This window comes from Manis pentadactyla, chromosome 2, assembly GCF_030020395.1.
Source record: "Manis pentadactyla isolate mManPen7 chromosome 2, mManPen7.hap1, whole genome shotgun sequence".
NCBI lineage: Eukaryota > Metazoa > Chordata > Mammalia > Pholidota > Manidae > Manis > Manis pentadactyla.
Genome location: NC_080020.1, coordinates 113,664,513 through 113,685,463, shown reverse-complemented (window position 1 = coordinate 113,685,463; position 20,951 = coordinate 113,664,513). Strand labels below are relative to the sequence as shown.

The following is a 20,951-nucleotide window of genomic DNA, read 5'->3' as shown; positions in this document are numbered from 1 at the left end:
CTTTGCTGTGATTTTATTTTCTCTGGTGACATCTATTTAGTCTTAGAAGTGCTCCCATCTAGAGCAGTCCCTCTAAAATACCCTGTAGAGGTGGTTTGTGGGAGGCAAATTTCCTCAACTTTTGCTTGTCTGAGAATTGTTTAATCCCTCCTTCATATTTAAATGATAGTCGTGCTGGATACAGTATTCTTGGTTCAAGGCCCTTCTCTTTCATTGCATTAAATATATCATGCCATTGTCTTCTGGCCTGTAAGGCTTCTGTTGAGTAGTCTGATGATAGCCTGATGGGTTTTCCTTTGTAGGTAACCTTTTCCCTCTCTCTAGCTGCCTTTAAAACTCTTTCCTTGTCCTTGATCTTTGCCATTTTAATTATTATGTGTCTTGGTGTTGTCCTCCTTGGATCCTTTCTGTTGGGAGTTCTGTACACTTCCATGGTCTGATAGATTATTTCCTCCCCCAGTTTTGGGAAGTTTTCAGCAATTATTTCTTCAAATACTCTTTCTATTCCTTTTTCTCTCTCTTCTTCTTCTTCTGGTACCCCTATAATGTGGATATTGTTCCTTTTGGATTGGTCACATAGTTCTCTTAATATTGTTTCATTCCTGGAGATCCTTTTATCTCTCTCTGTGTCAGCTTCTATGCGTTCCTGTTCTATGGTTTCTATTCCATCAATGGCCTCTTGCATCTTATCCATTCTGTTTATAAATCCTTCCAGAGATTGTTTCATTTCTGCAATCTCCCTCTGGACGTCTGTAACCTCCCTCTGGATGTCTGTAATCTCCCTCCGGACTTCATCCCTTAGCTCTTGCATATTTCTCTGCAGCTCCATCAGCATGATTATGAGCTTTATTTTTAATTCTTTTTCAGGAAGACTGGTTAGGTCTATCTCCTTTTCAGGGTTTGCCTCTGTGATCTTGGTCTGTATCAATTTCTTCTGCCTTTTCATGGTGATAGATATATTTGTGGGGAGCTGATGCGTGTGTTGGGTAAGAAAAAGTCCCTTCTTGCCAGTTTATGGCCTTCCTCTCCTAGGAGAACAGCGGCCTCTAGTGGCTTGTGCTGGGCAGCTGAGCGCAGACGGGGCTTCTGATTCTTGCGCGGCCGCTATGGAGTTTATCTCTGCAGTTGCTGTGGGCGTGGCCTGCCTCAGGCTGCTGCTCCAAGCTGCGTCAGAGGGGGAACAGGCGGGAGGCTGTTTATCTCCGTGGGAGGCCTCCAAGCTGCGCTGCAGGGGTTCAGGCACCCAGAGTTCCCCAGGATTCGCAGCTGCTGGACTAAGTGTCCCAGGATGCTTCCGTCCAGCTGTGGGGTCCCTGTCCCTTTAAGACTTACAAAAAGCACTTGCTTTTCTTTGTCCCAGGTGCACCAGCTGCAGGGACCCACTCACAGGTCTTACTGTCCTGTTTCCCTAGTATCCAGCACCCCACACATGCACTGTGTCTGCGCTCCGGTGTGAATGTCTAGGGCTGGGTGTTCAGCAGTCCTGGGCTCTCTCTCCCTCCCTGCTCCAACTCCTCTCCTCCAACTAGGAGCTGGGGTGAGGGGCACTCGGGTCCCGCCAGGCCGCAGCTTGTATCTTACCCCCTTCACGAGGTGCTGGGTTTTCGTGGGTGTGGTTGTAATCTGGCTGTTGTCCTGTGTCTTCTGGTCTCTCTTTTAGGATTAGTTGTATTTGTTGTATTTTCAAAAATATGTATGGTTTTGGGAGGAGATTTCCACTGCTCTACTCACGCCGCCATCTTGGTTCTCTAACATCTTTTATAAGTTGAACTATTTTATATTCCACATGTAAGTGAGATTATTCACTATGTACCTTTCTATGTCTAGCTTATTTCACTTAGCATAATGTCCTCCAGGCTTATTCATTTTGTCACAAATGGTAGGATTTCCCTCTTTTTAAGACTGAATAATATGTCATTGTATTTATATCTTACATTTTTCTTTATCCATTCATAATCATTAGACACCTTGGTTGTTTCCATATCTTGGCTGTTGTGAATGGTGCTGCAGTGGAAATGGGGTACAGGGATTTCTTTGATGTCTGATTTCATTTTCTTTAGAGATATACCCAGAAGTAAGATTACCAGATCATATGATTGATCTATTTTTAATTTTTTGAGAAACTACCATACTGTTTTTCATAGAGGCTGTACCAATTTACATTCCCACCAACAGTTTGTAAGGGTTCCGTTGTCTCCACATCCTTACCAGAACTTGTTATCTCTTGTTTGTTCTGATATTAACCATTCTAACAGGTGTGAGGTGATAACTTATTATGGTTTTGATTTGCATTTTCCTGATGATTAGTGATGATAAACAACTTTACATATACCTGCTGGCCATTTGTTTTGTTCTCTTTTGAAAAATGTCTATTCATTTGCCCATTTTTTAATTGGGTTATGTGTTTCTTTGCTGTTGAGTTTTTGGAATTCCTTGAATATTTTGGATATTAACCAGAATGCACAGTTTGCAAATATTTTTTCACATTCTGTAGGTTGTCTCTTTACACTATTGATTGTCTCCTTTGCTGTGCAGAAGCTTTTTAGTTAGGTGCAATCCCACACATCTATTTTTGCTTTTGTTGCCTGTGCTTTTAGGGTTATATCCAAAAAATCATTGCCTAGATGATGTCAAGTTTTTTCCCTATATTTTCTTCTAGTAATTTTATGGTTTCAGGTCTTATGTGTGAATATTTAATTCCATTTCAAGTTATTTTTGCATATTGCATAAGATAAGGTTACATTTTAATTCTTCTGTATTTGCAATCCAGTTTTCCCAGCATCATTTTTGAAGAGACTGTACTTTTAATTTTTTGAAGGGAAACCATTGTATAGCCTTGAGTACCCTTGTTGAAGATTAGTTGACTGTACACGCATGGATTTATTTCTGGGCTTTCTATTTTATTGCATTGTTCTATATGTCTTTTTATGCCAGTAGCATACTGTTTTGATTACTATAGCTTGGTAATATATTTTGAAATCAGCAATTGTGATGCCTACTATTCTGTTTTTCTTGTACTGGCTATTGCTTTCATTATTCAGAGTCCTTTGAAGTTCCATGTGAATTTTAGGGTTGTTTTTCTCTTTCTGTGAAAAATGCCATTGTAGTTTGATAAGGATTGCATTGAATATGTAGATTACTTTAGGTATTATGTCATTGTAACATTATTAATTCTCATATTAATACATGGATATCTTTCCATTTATTTGTTTCTTCTTCATTCCTTTATCAGTGTTTTATAGTTTTTCAGTGTATAGATCCTTTATCTCCATGGTTGAATTTATTCCTAAATTTGATTTTATTTTCGATGCTATCGTGAATGGGATTTTTCTTAATTTCTTTTTCAGATAGCTCATTGTTAGTGGATAGGAACACAACTGATTTCTATACATTGATTTTCTATCCTGCAACTTCACTAGATTTGTCTTTAGTTCTAACAGGTTTTTTTGTTGGCATCTTTAGAGTTTTCTCTATATATATCATGTCATCAGCAAACCAAGACAGTTTTACTTCTGCCTTTCTGATTTGGATGCCTTTTATTTCTTTTTCTTGCCAATTTCTCTGACTTCCAGTACTATATTAAGTGTAAGTGCTAAGAAGGGGCATCCTTGTCTTATTCCTGACCTTATAGGAATGGTGAAAACTTGAAATCTTTTAGCATCATAACATTGAGTATGATGCCAGCTGTGGGCTTGTCATATTTGGCCTTTATAATGTTGAGTTACATTCCTCCCATACTAAGTGTTTGAGAGTTTTTATCATGAAAAGTACCTTTTTCAAAATTGTTTTTGTATCTACTGACATTATCAAAAAAAGGAACTTTTAAAATGAAAAAGTTGTTAGTTGTCTCAGTTTGTTCACTGGTCTACTCCAGAAGTTTTCCAAGTGTGGTTCCTGCACCAGCAGCATCATGTGGGAACTTTTAGTGATGTAAATAATTGGTGCCTACCTGAGACCTACTAAATAAGAAGGTACTCAAATCACAGCTCTGGGTGAGGCCCCATCGTCTGTGCTAACAAGCCCCCTAGGTGACTTGAGAATCATTCACCAACTCTTACACATATTTACTCAGCCTCTTCTGTGCTCTGGGTATTTGTCCTAGGCCCAGGATGCAACAGTGAATAAGAATAATGAGAAACCTGTTCTCACAGAGCTTCCTATTTGGGGGAGAATATATAAGTAAGCAACTATATTAAAGTACAAAGGTGATGGGAGGGACAGATGACACATAGAAGGAAAGTCCATCCCTGGCTTGGTTCAGAGATGGTTTCTGGAGGATGGTAGTACAAAAGCATGAGGAAGGGTCAGGAGTTAGTTAGTTGAAGGTGGGGGCGATTGTGGTGGGGTTGGATGAGAGGCAGTTTCCAGCAGAGGCTAAAATAAAGGAGAGTGTATTTTCAGAAAGGATGTCATATGGAAAAGCTCAGCACTTGTAGTGAACTAATGTGTCATCTGGCAGGAATCACCAGAGACCAAATCATATGCACCCTGTAAGCTTTATAGAGGGCAATAGGCAATTTCATCCTGAGTGCAAAGGGGAGCAAGAGTGACAAGGTCACATTTAACTTTGAAAAGAGCACTCCAGCTGGAGTTTTGACACAAGATTATAGGACAGCTATACAAGTTATAGCTTTTGTTGTAAACCAGGCAAGAAATGATCCCAGTTTAAATTTAGGGTAGCAGCAATGAGAATGGAGAGAAGTGGCTTCAGGAGGTATTTCAGAAGTAAAAGCGAGTGAACTTAATGATTCATTAGATATGGGGAAGTAAAAAAGTGGGATGAGAGGCTAAACATGTAGCTCAGGCAGCTGGGTGGATGGAGGTGTCAAATGCTGTGACAGGGAAAGTGATAGGGTGAGCAGACCTGGGAGTAAGATGATTTGAGTTGTGAATGTAAACAGGACAAATACGTATTTCTAAAATATGAAAGACCATTTGAAGACATTTCTCTTATTCACCTAACTACCTCTGGTCTGCTCAGTGGTTCTATTAACTGAAGGGAAATACCAGCTTCATTTAGGTATGGTGAAATGAAACTATCCATGGATTCACTCCTTTCTTAGTAAAAAAAATCAAAGAATAACTGTGCCATCTCTTTGTGCTAAAAAGTTACTTTTTATACTTCAGATTCACATATATCTTTACTCAGTTCAATAGTCTCTCTTTACATTAGGAGAGTTACATATTATAAAAGTTATATGATTAAAAAGGTAATTTTAAAATAACTACCTATTTCAACTTTCCTTAACTAGAATGGAATTTTGAACACATCATCATTTATGTTACAAAATACTTGTGTGTTGGCTGCTGGGATTTTTCAATTCTTTCTGCTTATAATCTAGACCTGATATTTACCTGGAAAATGGGGTGCACGAATTCTTTCTGGCTTTCTTCACTTTCCACAAGGATGCTATTATCATCAACTTTTCGAGGCTGTCATGGGAAATCTGTTCAGGGATCCAGCAACTTACGGGACATCGAACGGAGTTGCTGCTATGGATGGTTCCATCAAGGGAACTCCATCTTCATGCTGCTTCTTCTCCATCTTTGGGAGAGCTGCTAGTCCTGGAGTCAGCCTTGGCTATGCAGCTAGAGGTCTCCCCCTCCTACTGCCTCCTTTCCATTATGTGTAGTCTCCAGACTTCCTGTGTAGCGGACACAGTGCCACTGCCTCAGAGTGATGGAATAGGAAATTTCCATGTGCAATATGGCCTGTTTTCTCATCCATCCTTCTCTCCTCCAAAGAAAAAATGGTGTTCTGTCAAGCAAGATTTCCTCTGGCCCTTGGTTATTCAGGCCCATGACATAAATCTCCTAACAGCCCTGGATGCTTTCATTCTGGCTCCATGTGCACTGCATCTATCAGAAACGCCTCTGTGTCTTCTCTAGCTTCTAGGTTGTTGCACTGTCCCCCCTGTTAATATACCCTTATTTAAGTTGGGCTTGTGAAGAGAGAGCCAGAGACCTGTGCTCCAGTCTTGCCTAGTGATTCATAAAGAAATATAACTTCTGAATGAAATTATGAGATTTAAGGTTAGAAAGATCACTTTGACTTTTTCGGAGGATAGCTTTTGGAGAAGGGTTGGCAGAAAGACATGATACCTAGGGATTGAAGTCTGAGGTAGGGGCAGTGTCAATAGTTATAGAGTGGAGTAGGGAGTGACTTAAAAACATACATAGGAGGTGAAAAAGACTACTTTTTCAAGAATTGGATATTAAGAGTGATAAGAAAGGAATGGATTTCGATGGCCTTAACATTTTAGGTCACAGAGTCATAAGTTTATAGGGTTATCAACTGAGATGGGGAAATTCTTGGGAGGACCAAGTCTGAAAAGGACTTACTGAGTTTAGTTAAGGACTTGTTGAGTTTGAAGTACTCCATAGGTATATATTTTTTATTTTAATCTCATTAATGTACAATTACTTGAACAACATTATGGTTACTAGACTCCCCCTATTATCAAGTCCCCACCACATACCCCATTACAGTCACTGTCCATCAGCATAGTAAGATGCTATAGAATCACTACTTCTCTTCTCTGTGTTATACTGCCTTCCCTGTGTCCCCCCCTACATTATATGTGCTAATTATAATGCTCCCTTTTCCCCCTTATCCCTCCCTTCCCACCCATCCTCCCCAATCCCTTTCACTTTGGTAACTGTTAGTCCATTTTTGGGTTCTGTGAGTCTGCTGCTGTTTTGTTCCTTCAGTTTTTTCTTTGTTCATATACTCCAAGGATGAGTGAAATCATTTGATACTTGTCTATCTCTGCCTGGCTTATTTCACTAAGCATAATATCCTCTAGCTCCATCCAGATTGTTGCGAATGGTAGGATTTGTTTTCTTCTTAGGGCCAAATAGTATTCCATTGTGTGTATGTACCACTTCTTCTTTATCCATTAATCTACTGATGGACACTTAGGTTGTTTCCATTTCTTGGCTATTGTAAATAGTGCTGCAATAAACATAGGGGTGCATATGTCTTTTTCAAACTGGGCTCCTGCATTCTTAGGGTAAATTCCTGGGTCAAATGGTATTTCTATTTTGAGTTTTTTGAGGAACCCCCATACTGCTTTCCACAGTGGTTGAACTATTTTACATTCCCACCAGCAGCATAGGAGGGTTCCCCTTTCTCCACATCCTCGCCAGCATTTGTTGTTGTTTGTCTTTTGGATGTTGGGCATCCTAACTGGTGTGATGTGATATCTCACTGTGGTTTTAATTTGCATTTCTTTGATGATTAGGGATGTGGAGCATCTTTTCATGTGCTGTTGGCCATCTGAATTTCTTCTTTGGAGAAGTGTCTGTTCAACTCCTCTGCCCATTTTCTAATTGGCTTATTTGCTTTTTGTTTGTTGAGGTGCATGGGCTCTTTATATAATTTGGATGTCAAACCCTTATTGGATATGTCATTTATGAATATATTCTCCCATACTGTAGGATGTCTTTTTGTTCTACTGATGGTGTCCTTTGCTGTACAGAGCTTTTTAGTTTGATATAATCCCACATGTTCATTTTTGCTTTTGTTTCCCTTGCCTGGGGAGATATGTTCATGAAGAAGTTGCTCATGTTTATGTCCAAGAGATTTTTACCTATTTTTTTCTAAGCGTTTTATGGTTTCCTCACTTACATTCAGGTCTTTGAACCACTTTGAGTTTACTTTTGTGTATGGGGTTAGACAATGATCCAATTTCATTCTCTTACATGTAGCTGTCCAGTTTTGTGAATACCAACTGTTGAAGAGGCTGTCATTTCCCCATTGTATATCCATGGCTCCTTTTATCATATATTAACTGACCATATTTGTGTGGGTTTATATCTGGACTCTCTATCTATTCCATTGATTTATGGGTCTGTTCTTATGCCAGTACCAAATTGTCTTGATTACTGTGGCTTTGTAGTAGAGCTTGAAGTCAGGGAGCATAATTCCCCCTGCTTTATTCTTCCTTCTCACGATTGCTTTGGGTATATGGGGTCTTCTGTGGTTCCATATGGATTTTAGAACTATTTGCTCTAGTTCATTGAAGAATGTTGTTGGTATTTTGATAGGAATTGCATTGAATCTGTAGATTGCTTTAGGCAGGGTGGCCATTTTGACATTATTAATCCATCCTATCCATGAGCACAGGATGTGTTTCTATTTATTGGTATCTTCTTTAATTTCTCTTATGAGTGTCTTGTAGTTTTCAGAGTGTAGGTCTTTCACTTCCTTGGTTAAGTTTATTCCTAGGTATTTTATTCTTTTTGATGCAATTGTGAATGGAATTGTTATCCTGATTTCTCTTTCAGTTAGTTCATCATTAGTGTATAGGAATGTGGCAGATTTCTGTGTATTAATTTTGTGTCCTGTAACTTTGCTGAATTCAATTATTAGATCTAGTAGTTAGTTTTGGAGTGGATTCTTTAGGGTTTTTTATATACAATATCATGTCATCTGCAAACAGGGACAGTTTGACTTCTTCCTTACCAATCTGGATGCCTTTTATTTCTTTGTGTTGTCTGATTGCCATGGCTAGGATCTCCAGAACTATGTTGAATAAAAGTGGGAAGAGTGGGCATCCTTGTCTTGTTCTTGAAAATAAAGGAAAAGCTTTTGTGTTCTCACTGTTATGCATAATGTTGGCTGTGGTTTTCTAATATATGGCCTTTCTTATGTTGAGGTACTTGGCTTCTATACACATTTCGTTGAGAGTTTTTATCATGAATGGATGTTGAATTTTGTCTGATGCTTTTTCAGCATGTATGGAGATAATCATGTGGTTTTTGTCCTTCTTTTTGTTTATGTGGTGGATGATGTTGATGGATTTTCGAATGTTGTACCATCCTTGCATCCCTGGGATGAATCCCACTTGATCATGATGGATGATCTTTTTGATGTATTTTTGAATTCAGTTTGCTAGTATTTTGTTGAATATTTTTGCATGTATATTTATCAGGGATATTGGTCTGTAGTTTTCTTTTTTTGTGGTGTCTTTGCCTGGTTTTGGTATTAGAGTGATGCTGGCCCCATAGAATGTGTTTGGTAATATTCCCTCTTCTTTTACTCTTTGGAAAACTTTACAGAGGATGGGTATTAGGTCTTCACTAAAAGTTTGATAAAATTCAGCAGTGAAACCATCTGGTCCAGGAATTTTGTTCTTAGGTAGTTTTTTGATTACCATTTCAATTTCCTTGCTTGTAATTGGTCTATTCAGATTTTCTGTTTCTTCCTGGGTCAGCCTTGGAAGGTTGTATTTTTCTAGAAAGTAGTCCATTTCTTCTAGGTTATCCAGTTTGTTACCATATAATTTTTCATAGTTTTCTCTCATAATTCTTTGTATTTCTGTGATATCTGTAGTGATTTTTCCTTTCTTATTTCTGATTCTGTTTATGTGTGTAGACTCTCTTTTTTTCTTGAAAAGTCTAGCTAGGGGTTTATCTATTTTGTTTATTTTCTCAAAGAACCAGCTCCAGCTTTCATTGATTCTATTGTTTTATTCTTCTCGATTTTATTTATTTATGCTCTAATCTTTATTATGTCTCTCTTTCTACTGACTTTGGGCCTCATTTGTTCTTCCTTTTATAGTTTTGTTAATTGTTAGTTTAGACTGCTCATACAGGATTGTTCTTCTTTCCTGAGGTAGGCCTGTACTGCAATATACCTCCCACTTAGCATGGCCTTCACTGCATCCCACAGATTTTGCGGTGTTGAATTATTGTTGTCATTTGTCTCCATATATTGATTGATCTCTGTTTTATTCATTGATCCATTGATTATTTAGAAGAATGTTATTAAGCCTCCACGTGTTTGTGGGCTTTTTGTTTTCTTTGTGTAATTTGTTTCTAGTTTCATACCTTTGTGATCTGTGAAGGTGGTTGGTACAATTTCAATCTTTTTGAATTTACTGATGCTCTTTTTGTGGCCTAGTATATGATCTATTCTTGAAAATATTCCATGTGCACTTGAGAAGAACGTATATCCTGTTGCTTTTGGATGAAGTATTCTGTAGATGTCTGTTAGGTCCATCTGTTCTATACGTTGTTCAGTGCCTCTGTGTCCTTACTTATTTTCTGTCTGGTTGATCTGTCCTTTGGAGTGAGTGGTGTGTTGAAGTCTCTTAAAATGAATGCATTGCATTCTATTTCCCCCTTTAATTCTGTTGGTATTTGTTTCACATATGTAGGTGATCCTGTGTTGGGTGCATAAATATTATAATAGTTATATCCTCTTGTTGGACTGAGCCCTTTATCATTATGTAATGTCCTTCTTTGTCTCTTGTTACTTTCTTTGTTTTGAAGTCTATTTTTTTCTGATACAAGTACTGCAACTCCTGCTTTTTTCTCCCCGTTAGTTACATGAAATATCTTTTTCCTCCCTTTACTTTCAGTCTTTGTATGTCTTTGGGTTTGAAGTGAGTCTCTTCTAGGCAGCATATAGATGGGTCTTGCTTTTTTATTCATTCATTGACTCTGTGTCTTTTGATTGGTGCATTCAGACCATTTACATTTAGGGTGATTATCAATAGGTCTGTACTTATTGCCATTTCAGGCTTTAGATTCGTGGTTACCAAAGGTTCAAAGGTAATTCCCTTACTATCCAACAGTCTAATTTAACTCACTTCATTTGCTATTACAAACACAACCTGAACGTTCTTTTTTTTCCTTCTTTTTCTTCCTCCTCTATTCTTTATATGTTAGTTATCATATTCTGTACTCTTTGTCTATCCCTTGGGTGACATATATTTAGCTTTAGGAATACTTCCACCTATAGCAGTCCATCCAAAATGCATTGTAGAGATGGTTTGTGGGAGGTAAATTTTCTCAACTTTTTCTTATCTGAAAATTGTTTAATCCCTCCTTCAAATTTAAATGATAACCTTGCCAGGTAGAGTATTCTTGGTTTGAACCCCTTCTGCTTCATTGCATTAAATATATCATGCCACTCCCTTCTGGCCTGTAAGGTTTCTGTTGAGAAATCTGATGATAACCTGATGAGTTTTCCTTTCTATGTGATCTTTTTTTCTCTCTCTAGCTTCTTTTAAAAGTCTGTCTTTATCCTTGATCTTTGCCATTTTAATTATTATATGTCTTGATGTTATCTTCCTTGGGTCCCTTGTGTTGGGAGATCTGTGCACCTCCATGGCTTGAGAGACTATTTCCTTCCCCAGACTGGGGATGTTTTCAGCATTTACCTCCTCAGTAACACTTTCTATCCCTTTTTCTCTCTTCTTCTTCTTCTGGTACCCCTATAATGCGGATATTGTTCCATTTGGATTGTTCATACAATTCTCTCAATATTCTTTCATTCTTAGAGATCCTTTTTTCTCTCTGTGCCTCAGCTTCTTTGTATTCCTCTTCTCTACTTTCTATTCCATTTACTGTCTCTTCTACTACATCTAATCTGCTTTTAAATCCCTCCATTGTATGTTTCATTTCAGATATGGAATTTCTTAATGATTGAATCTCCATCTTAAATTCATCCCTGAGTTCTTTAATATTTTTCTGTACCTCCGTGCGCATGTTTATGATTTTTATTTTAAACTCTCTTTCAGGAAGATTGGCAAGTTCAGTTTCATTTGGTCATTTCTCTGAGGTTTGTGAGGTTTTGGTCTGATCCATGTTCCTTTGCTGTTTCATAATTCTATGTGGTGCCCTCTAGTGACCAGAAGCTCTAGTCTGTGGAGCTACTCAGTCCCTAGAGTGAGGTTGGGGGTCATAGGGGAGCAGCACTGGTGCCTGGGGGGAGGAAAGAGCTGTTTCCTGATTCCTGGCTGCAGTGCCTGTCTCCAGTGTCAGAACCAGTGGGCCGAGCACACACGTGTAAGCCTCTGTGCTTGGCATCTCTAGCTGTTGTAGGCAGGGCCTCCCTCTGGCTGGCCTGACACCAGCGCTGTGACTGCAAGTTTACGAGCAGGTGCCCACAGGCCAGGAGGAAGGCGCAGCAGGCTGCCTGTTACAGTGGGGGACCTTGGAGCTGGGTAGGCAGCCACGGGGATGGAGCACCTGAATCTCCTCAGAGTTCCCAACCTGTTGGGCAGAGTGTGCCCAGACAACCTTGTCCACCTATCCTTCTCCCGTGCAGCAAGCTCCGTGCAAACCCTACTCCTTCAGCAGCCCTCTTGCTGCTAGGAAGCCTCTCAGACCACCTTTCTTTTATCCCAGAGTGGCTGGATGTGGATCCCTGTCTTCCACAAATAGCTGGAATCTCAGTTTCTCAAGCACTCCCCTGTCCCAGCTCCCCAACCCCATCATCCTCCAGAGCATCACTCAGTGTAGGTTTGTGCTCCAAAGCTGACCTCCAAGGCTGGGTGTTCAGCAGTCTTAGGCTTCCACCCCCTGCCCACTCCTTTTCTCTTCCCCTGCCAGTGAGCTGGGGTGGAGAAAGGGCTTAGGTCCCGCCGGATCAAGCCTTTTGTACATTACCCTGTTTCGTGAGGTCTGCTTTGTTCATGAGGTCTGTATGCAGTCTGGTGCAGCCTTCTTTCCTGCTGCTGTTTTAGGGCTAGTTGTATTAACTACATTTTCACACTATATGTGGTTTGGGGAGGAATTCTCTGTCTTAACTCTCATGCCGCCATCTTGGACCCTCCTCCATAGGTATTTAAATGGAGATAATGCAGACTGTGAACTCTGTTTGGCTTCCAGTTGGTTCTGTGATCATTTGGCTATCATCTTAGCTAGTTCTTGGGCTTCACTCCAACTCAGCTATCTCTACTTTCCCCAAACCTTTTCTGTATTATTTTCTTGGAACTGGCATTTGAACACCAGACCCCCTCTCACTTCTGAACTAAAAGACTCTCTTTTAAATACTTAGTATCCAGGTCTTTCCTGCAGTGCCCCATTCATCCATAAGAGCTGCTCAGCCATCTCTGGAGAATTCAGCAATGGTGTGGACTAGAGTAAGCTTCTCTTCAGCTCATAGGAGAGATAGAGGACCTATCAATCAAATTGAGGGTGTTTGAATTGTATGTGTCTAGATCTTCCCCAAATATGGTTAAACATAATTTAAAGAGAAATATGACTTCTATTATTTTCTATTTTATTCATTGCAGATACATTATATTTATATATAGGTTAAAAAATATTTATATATAGGTTAAAAAAAATCTGTCAGCTGCCCTAAGCACCAAACCATAACTTACATTTTTCTTTTTATGAGAAAATGTGTCCCATATTCTGATGAAATTTTGAGAGAAAGACTATTTCTAAAACATGAACTACTTATACAATGGAACAAAAAATTCTTTCCACTCAACTTTTGAGTGCAGGTCTTAATACACTAGATGGTTCTTCATACTGAAGCTTCATGTACATAACATTGACTCAACCATTCAACAATTTATTTTTATTTTTCCCTTTTTAATCATATATGTCACCATCTAAGCAATAATCAAAACATGTCCAATAGAGTTTGTTCTTCATAAGGGTCAGAATGACCAGGTCTCATCTTGACAATCAACTTAGCTTGCCATGTAAACACAGCCAAATATAGATTGTATTTTCTATTAAATATACACTTCACTTGGAATAATAAATCAAGGTGACATTTTTTTAAGAAACACAATTGTGACTGCGACTTAAGTATCTTAAACCACCCTAAGACATGGTTGGCCGGTTGGGCGGGCTCAGCTATGCTGGCTTTCTTCTGTTCTCACCAGCCTTGCTCCGATGTGTTTGGTCAGCTGTGCGGTTGGCTGGGGCTGGCTAACCTGTGAGAGCTTTATCAGGGACAGATGGGAAGATCAGTACCTCTCTCTCTGGTCTCTCATTTTCTAACAGTCCAGAAAATATGTTGGCAATGGCAGGGGTCATGAGAGAGTTCAGGAAGACAGACCCCAAGTGTTTTTGGCTTATTATTATCTTTGTTGTAGTTAATATCCCATAGTTCAGTTCAAATTAGTGGTCACCCCATGCCCCATATTTTAAGGAGAGGAGAAATACATTCTACTTATTTTTTGGGAGTATCTACAGATAACACTCAAGACTGTGAATGAAGAAAACTGAAGAACTTGTGGCCATTTTTATATTTTTGCTTCACCCTATCTGTTGGATCTTGAAAGGAAACAAATGATAAACTTTAAAACTAGATGAGACATATCTTTTAAAGCCATTTGTGGTTTTTTATGTGATATATGTTACTAACAGAAAAAAAATCATATTTATTTTTAGTTGAACTTTTATTCAAAATTCCCAGGTTCAAGTTTTGGCGTTTACCACAGAGTATTATTGTTATTTGTATCTTGATTCTGAAAATATATGCAGTATTTATCCTATAATCTCAGTGGGAGGGATGATGTGAAACAGTATTATTAATGATGCCAGATTTTCTTCCTAAATAATTAGATTATTGAATGTTAAATGGACAACTCCAGTATTTAGGTATTCTTCTGATTTCCTTAGAGAAATTTAATTACCTCCTCCTTCCACATGATGTCTCTGTTTAGACAGAGTAAGAGAGCTTGAAGTATTCTTCCACCTGAGCACTTCATTTTACCTGTCAAAAAACAGGCCCTGAAAGTCCTAGTTACTTACCCAAGGCCACACAACCAGTTAATGATACAACTGGGGATGCAATGGCCAGGACCTCTGATTGCCAGTTAAATGCTTTTTCCACTGTTCACTTATGGGTTCCCCTTCTGTTCTCTTAAAACAGCCAAAAGAATCCAGAGAATACATCTAGTTTCTCTTCCAGATTGTCACCACTCAGATTTTCTATGATGAGCAGTAGGTGATTTCCCCTCAGCCTCTTCTCGAGTCTTCCATTTCTATCAGATTTTTGCTTTTCCTCACACAGGTACTGAGATATCCACACTGGGAACCAATCAAATTGCTGTCTTCAGCCAAACAATGTCTGCATTTGTTTCTACAACTAGAATTTATGTTAAGAGTACATACAGCACAATTCCAAATTTATGTTTATAAATTTCATGCTTATAAATTGAGAATTATTGCTTGTTTATAAAACCTTGAAAACAATCACCTAATTTAATTTTGGTCAGATTTTAAGGGAAGTAATAAGTCATCTAAAGTAGTTGTGAGTTGCAAGACCATAATGCTTCTGGATACCAATATTATACAAACTTTTTTGGAAGTTTTCATTTTTAGAACTTGGTTTTTGCCATGCTTGAACTTAAATCAAATGACAAATTGATGTAGATGAATACTATGCCTTTTATGCATTATTTATACATAAACTTCTTATCCTACTGGGAAATTTAGATATCGTCTTGACAAATAAGTGGCTCTTCCAATGGTATTTTCAGGAGGCTTATCGGGAGGAGCAGCTGATCAACCGGCTGATGAGGCAATCCCAGCAGGAGCGCAGGATCGCCGTGCAACTCATGCATGTTCGACATGAAAAGGAAGTTTTATGGCAAAACAGAATTTTCAGAGAAAAGCAGTATGAGGAAAGGCGACTTAAAGACTTCCAGGATGCTCTTGATAGAGAAGCGGTAAACAATATCTCCCCAAAAAATCTAAGGTTGCTTTTGATCCTTTCTACTAAGTCAAGGCAAACAAAGCTGCATTTACTTGCCAATCATTTAATGAGTTAATATTTTATATGATCTCTCTATTATCTCCCTATTTTTTTGTGTAACTACATTGATAGCATATGTAGCATCTGTATACTGTACTCTGGCCCTTTAATCTTGATTCTACAAATAATGCTCACCACCCATCCTGTGTCCGTGTCTCTCTGGTCATTTTGGTTGTCTGAAACATACTCTTCAGTAGGTTTCTCAAGAAGGGCTCATGAGAACAATATTCCGAGTTCTTATAAATTGGTAATAGTCCATGCCTTTTATAATTTATTGTAGTTTTGCTGTATTAAAATCTTTAGTTTACATTTTCTTCCTTTGAATATCTTAAATACATTATTCTATTTTCTTTATGTATAAAATGTTGCTGTCAAAAAGATTAACAATAATCTAATTTTAATTTCCTCAAGTCATTACTCTTTTTTCTAGATGTATAAAGGGCTTTCTCTTTCTTTAAAGTTCACTAAGTTTACTAGAATGATATTGGTGTTGGATGTTGTATGTGAATATTCTCAGGTAGTGAGAATACTTTTAAGCTGCCTTAACAAGATTCCATTAATCTTTAGTAAACAATTCCTTACCCTCTGATAAAACAAGATTTTCCAGGCCCAGATTGTACTATTCCTTCCTCAGAACTAGAACAAGCCATTTATCTAGGGTATTCTGTTCATTGTATTTGAGAATGGTATACAGAAACCAAGATATGGGTATCCTACTATGTCATCATTATCCAGGCCATTTTATATGTCTGAAAAATCAAAATATCTAATATTTTAATTATTTAATACATTAATATTTTCCTTATCTATCTATCTGTCTGTCTGTCTATTTATGGGTTCTAATAATCAGAATAGATTTATTTTACCAGTCGATTATATGGATCACTTCTTGTCTGCTTCCTATTGGGGGTATTTCAAAATTTATTCAATTCATTTGTCCAAATTTGATTGAATAAATACAAAACTTATGTGAGTGGCATTTTAGATAGGCTGTCTTTACTGTCATAAAATATTTCCAAAAACCAGGCTAAACAGAAGAGAAAATAGAGAGGCAATGCTTCATGGTTTCCACTGTGATATTCCATGAAAAAGAAATACAGCTTGTGCAAATATTATGCAACTTTTAGAAATATCATTTAGAAAGTACCATGTAATCCACAGTCAGCACAATGGTTCTTTTTGCCTTTGTAGAACAGACATGGCTGAAATGTTAAGGATAGGGGTGGGAGCCATACCCAGTGAATTTGAGCTGCATAAACATGAATCTCAAGTGTCTTCTTCAAGAGCTCAGTTAGCTGGATAATTGTGTCATCCCTCTTTTTTTGATAAGAGTAAACCGGGATAGATTGAGTGGCATTTGCCTACATTAGAAATTATGTATTTAGCTAATCTAAGTGCCTATTTGAAAAATATGTTTGCTTCACAAACCGTTAATTAAGTGCAGAACAGCAAAGCATTTATAGCAGGACTTGTTTCACTGTGATGAGAAGCATTACCTATTCTTTATTTAAGTGGGCTTGAACTGACTTCAGAGGACTGGGATGCTCAGTCAAGACTGCTAAAGCCTCAGACACCAGAATTGTGAGGTTCTGAAGCATCTGGAAAAATTTGCATCCCTTCCTTTAACATGACTACATGATTGCATTGTCCTAAAGCTGAGCTGTCTGCTTTTCTGGCACCCCTTCCTTTGAGATGGTTTGAATTCACTGTTTACCTCCCAAACGCTGAACTTATTACCCCCTCCATTAGTAGTGGCTGGTGCATAACTAGGAGCCAAGTAAATAAATGTTGAATTTGTCCAAGGACCATTGTCACTTTTTCTTTCTAGTATCATTCACTAAGTAAACAAAATACGTTTATGCCCCACAGTATGATCATTCTACGTCTTCACTTTTGTGAAGAAAAAGGAAGTTTTTAAAATTGTTGATATTCTTTAAATGTTCTTGTAGTTTTTTTTATTGCTTGTGGTGGGAGAGGGAAAGAATTCCAGAAGTACTCTTAAATGTATTAAAAATTTTTAAGTTTGTTACTGATGCTCACAGGCTATTACCATTTCTTATTATGAATATTAATTATTACTCTGCTATTACGTAGTCACCTAGTGGGTCCTGCTGTGGGACAGTCTCTCCTGGTTTCCCCCTGCCTCTCTGGCTGTGCCTCCTCAGCCTTCTGTTTAGGCTCATTCTCCTCTAATACCAAAACATTTAATGTTGGATTCCTTAAAGCTGGGTCCTAGGCTGCCTCTCTATCATTTCCTTGGACAACCTCCTCATCCAGGGGGGAAGACTTACTGCAGCAGACAGATGACTCATGCGTGTACGCCTCTTCCCTCCGAGGTGTAGAGCTGTATGACATCTCCACTCAGAATCTCAGGGACACCTCAAATTCAACACATTAAAAAAATTTATGACCCTTATCACTAAATTGGTCTTTTTCCATTTCCATGTCTCAACAAATGGCATCACCATTTATTTAAGTTGTACAAGTCCAAAACCTCAGGGCATACTGGAAGATTGCTTCACCCTTACTCCTCTATATCCAAAACATCACTAAGTCCTAGTGATGTCACGTACTAAATATCTCTTCAGTTTGTCCATTTTTCTCCACATCCCACCACCAGCCCAGTCTCCACTATGGCTATGGCAGTACTCTCCTTCAGCCATTTGTAGTGGCTGTGAATTAACAACCACAACTGGGGTATGAAAGAGCATAACATTCTTTATGTTCTTTAAGATCAGCCTGTGCTGAATTGCAGCGACCCACCTCTGCTCACGGAGATGCACCTGTGTCCGAGGTCACAGGGCCAAGTCATCAGGGAAACATTCCATTCACCAGATACAAGCCAAGTCTGTTGCCATGGAGACCTCAGCTACCCAAACCCACATGCTGCCACCAGCAGTCTTTGAGAAGGCTGTTCAGCCTCTGTTGGTTCCTCACACTTTCCCCTCTGAGGCTTTGCTGTTCCCCAGGAGCTGCCAGGGAGAACGGTGCATATCTTGCCCTCTTCCTCTTTTTTCTCAAAACCTCCCCTCTCCCCCGTCCCTGTCAGTGACCTAGATTCATGTGCCTTTGATATAGCCCTTTAAAGTGAAGAGGAGCCTGTTTCTGCTCCTTTGAAAAACAGTTTCTGCTTTTCCATTCTTTGTAAATTCCCTACAGCAGGAGTGAAAAAGACATCTGTCTCATCTGTCTATCTATTGGATATGCAGAAAGGGGAAAATCAGAGATAACTTATACGAATTGCCTGCCCTACTCTCATCTCCTCCACACCATTCTCCATTCTGCAGCCAGAGGAATCTTCTTGACTCTCAGATCTGACTGCTGTGCTCATACTCAAAAACCCATCCGTGGCTTCCCTTGGACTACTTCCCAGCTCATAAATTGTTCCTCTCCATTCCCTGGGCTCTGGCCACACAGATCTGCTCTCAGATCCCTGAACAGAGCTCTGTGCATGTGCCACTTGTCTAGGTCAGGCCTCCCAATATATACCCCATGCTCCACAGTCTTTCCCTAGTGACACTCCTCATAGCATATAGTTAGTTGTACCTTCAACTTATGGCTTTTTGACTGTCTCACCCACTGGATTTAAGCTCTGCGAGGGCAGGGGCCGCATTTGCTTTTGCTCACTACTGTTTCCCCAGGGCTTAGGCCAGTGTTTGGCACATCTAAAGAAAGAAAGAAGAGTGTAGGGAGGTGTGGGGGCGGAGAGAGGAGAAGGGAGGGAGAGGAACAAAGGAAAAGAACTTCATGTCTTTCACCATCAAGAATTTTTGTCTCTTGTTTGTTTTTAATTCTTATCTGCTAATCTCTTCCTTTAAAGCAATAGGGTATCTATTTAATATCAAGACAGTTCCTGCTTTCAAATTGCTATGTCACCTACTATTATTATTAACAATAATTATAATAATATTTAACATTTTTTAAGCCTTTACTTGGAGTCAAACATTGAACTTTATTCATTCCACACATATGTAATTCTCTCAATGGCCATCTGAAGTGGACACAATCCTTACCTACGTTTTGCAAATTAGGAAAATGAAACCTAGAAAGCTCAAAGTCACATGGCTTGTCAGTGGTGACACCAGAGCACAGCCAGCTCCATCAGTCTCCAGAGTCTGGCTCATAACCACTGAGATTTACTACCTCCCACAGACTTCCTTTATTCCTTTTCCTTCTCTCTTATTTTAGGGCTGCAACCCACTTGGCTGTATTAGCACCAGAAATCATGGGTTTAGCTCAGGGTTTGGGGACAGGTAGAGGTGGAAGATTATTAGCTAGAAAGAAGGAAGAAAAGCAGGGAAGGAGGAAGGGAGACAGAGTGGAGGGAAAAGCAGCTCTGTTCCCGAGGGGGACAGTCCACTGTTCCCTTCAGGGTTTTGGTTTCATCACATCGAAGTATTTCCACATGCTTATGGCACTTCCTAGTAAACCAGCTTCACAGCCTGTTTTACTGTCATTCCATCAAATCTTATTTGCCTCCTCCTACTCTCTTAGATCCCTCTTTTCTTGTAACTCTTGACTCTTCATGAAGTATACCATAAAGCTTTTTACTTAAATTGTGTGCTTTTTCCATGAAAACCGGGCCTACAAAATGCAGCAGTAACAAATTCTGGTGTAATTCCAAAACCTGTCAAATGTAGGAATTGACCTTAAAGGTCACCCAGCTCAGCTCCTTTTCCAGAAAAAAATAAGACAAATAAACAAAATTAAACAGTAATAACAAAACAAATGGACCTTCCATTTGGTTCATAGACAAAAGCAGTCTATTTAGTCATTTGTAAATAATATCACGATAAAAAATATTTTCTCTGACAAGATGGTTATGTTAGTTTTTCTGAGTATACCATATCTTATTAATATTCCCATTTTACATTGAGGAAATGGAGGCCAGGGGGCTCCCATTTACGCAAAGTCCTATAGCTAATACTTGACTTCTGTACACAAGGCCCAAGTCTACCTCCATTTGACATTCATTGCGTTAAGTTACAGGAGGCAAGTCATGTTTCGAGGGCATGTTGCACAGGGTAGAAATTCTCAAGGAGTTGGTATAGCTGTTTGAAAAGCAACAGTTACTCATCTAAGTTTGACCTTTGCACTTTGTGTGAGGAAAGAGTTCCCTAAACAAAATAATAGTGCAAACTGAGTAGAAGGTGATGATAAACTATTTAAGTATTTAATTACTTCCTGCAGAAAGATATGTCTCTATGAATTAATTTATCAATTTTTTAAGGCCATTGTGATATTCTCATGCCAGTATAACCAGGAAATTTCCAAAATATTTTCTAAGTAGAATTCAGTGTCCTAGAACTCTCCCACTAAAGGCAAAGGGCATTGGCCAGAGCAGATATGTCAGGTTAAGGCTCTTGAGATGGCTACAAAGGGACCAACTATGCTTAGGGTCCAACACAGACTTACCTGTTTGATCCCTGACTCT

At 38.9% G+C, this 20,951-nt stretch overlaps 1 protein-coding gene across 2 annotated transcripts in view; it reads left to right on the top strand.

The window, feature by feature from the left end:
* Window positions 1-20,951, top strand: part of SPEF2 (sperm flagellar 2) — a 253,222-nt gene that overhangs the window by 67,538 nt on the left and 164,733 nt on the right. For both annotated transcript variants that reach the window (XM_057495904.1, XM_057495894.1), the window contains one exon: window positions 15,243-15,431. In XM_057495904.1, the coding sequence (XP_057351887.1) occupies window positions 15,243-15,431 (189 nt within the window). The remainder of the gene's footprint in view (window positions 1-15,242; window positions 15,432-20,951) is intronic.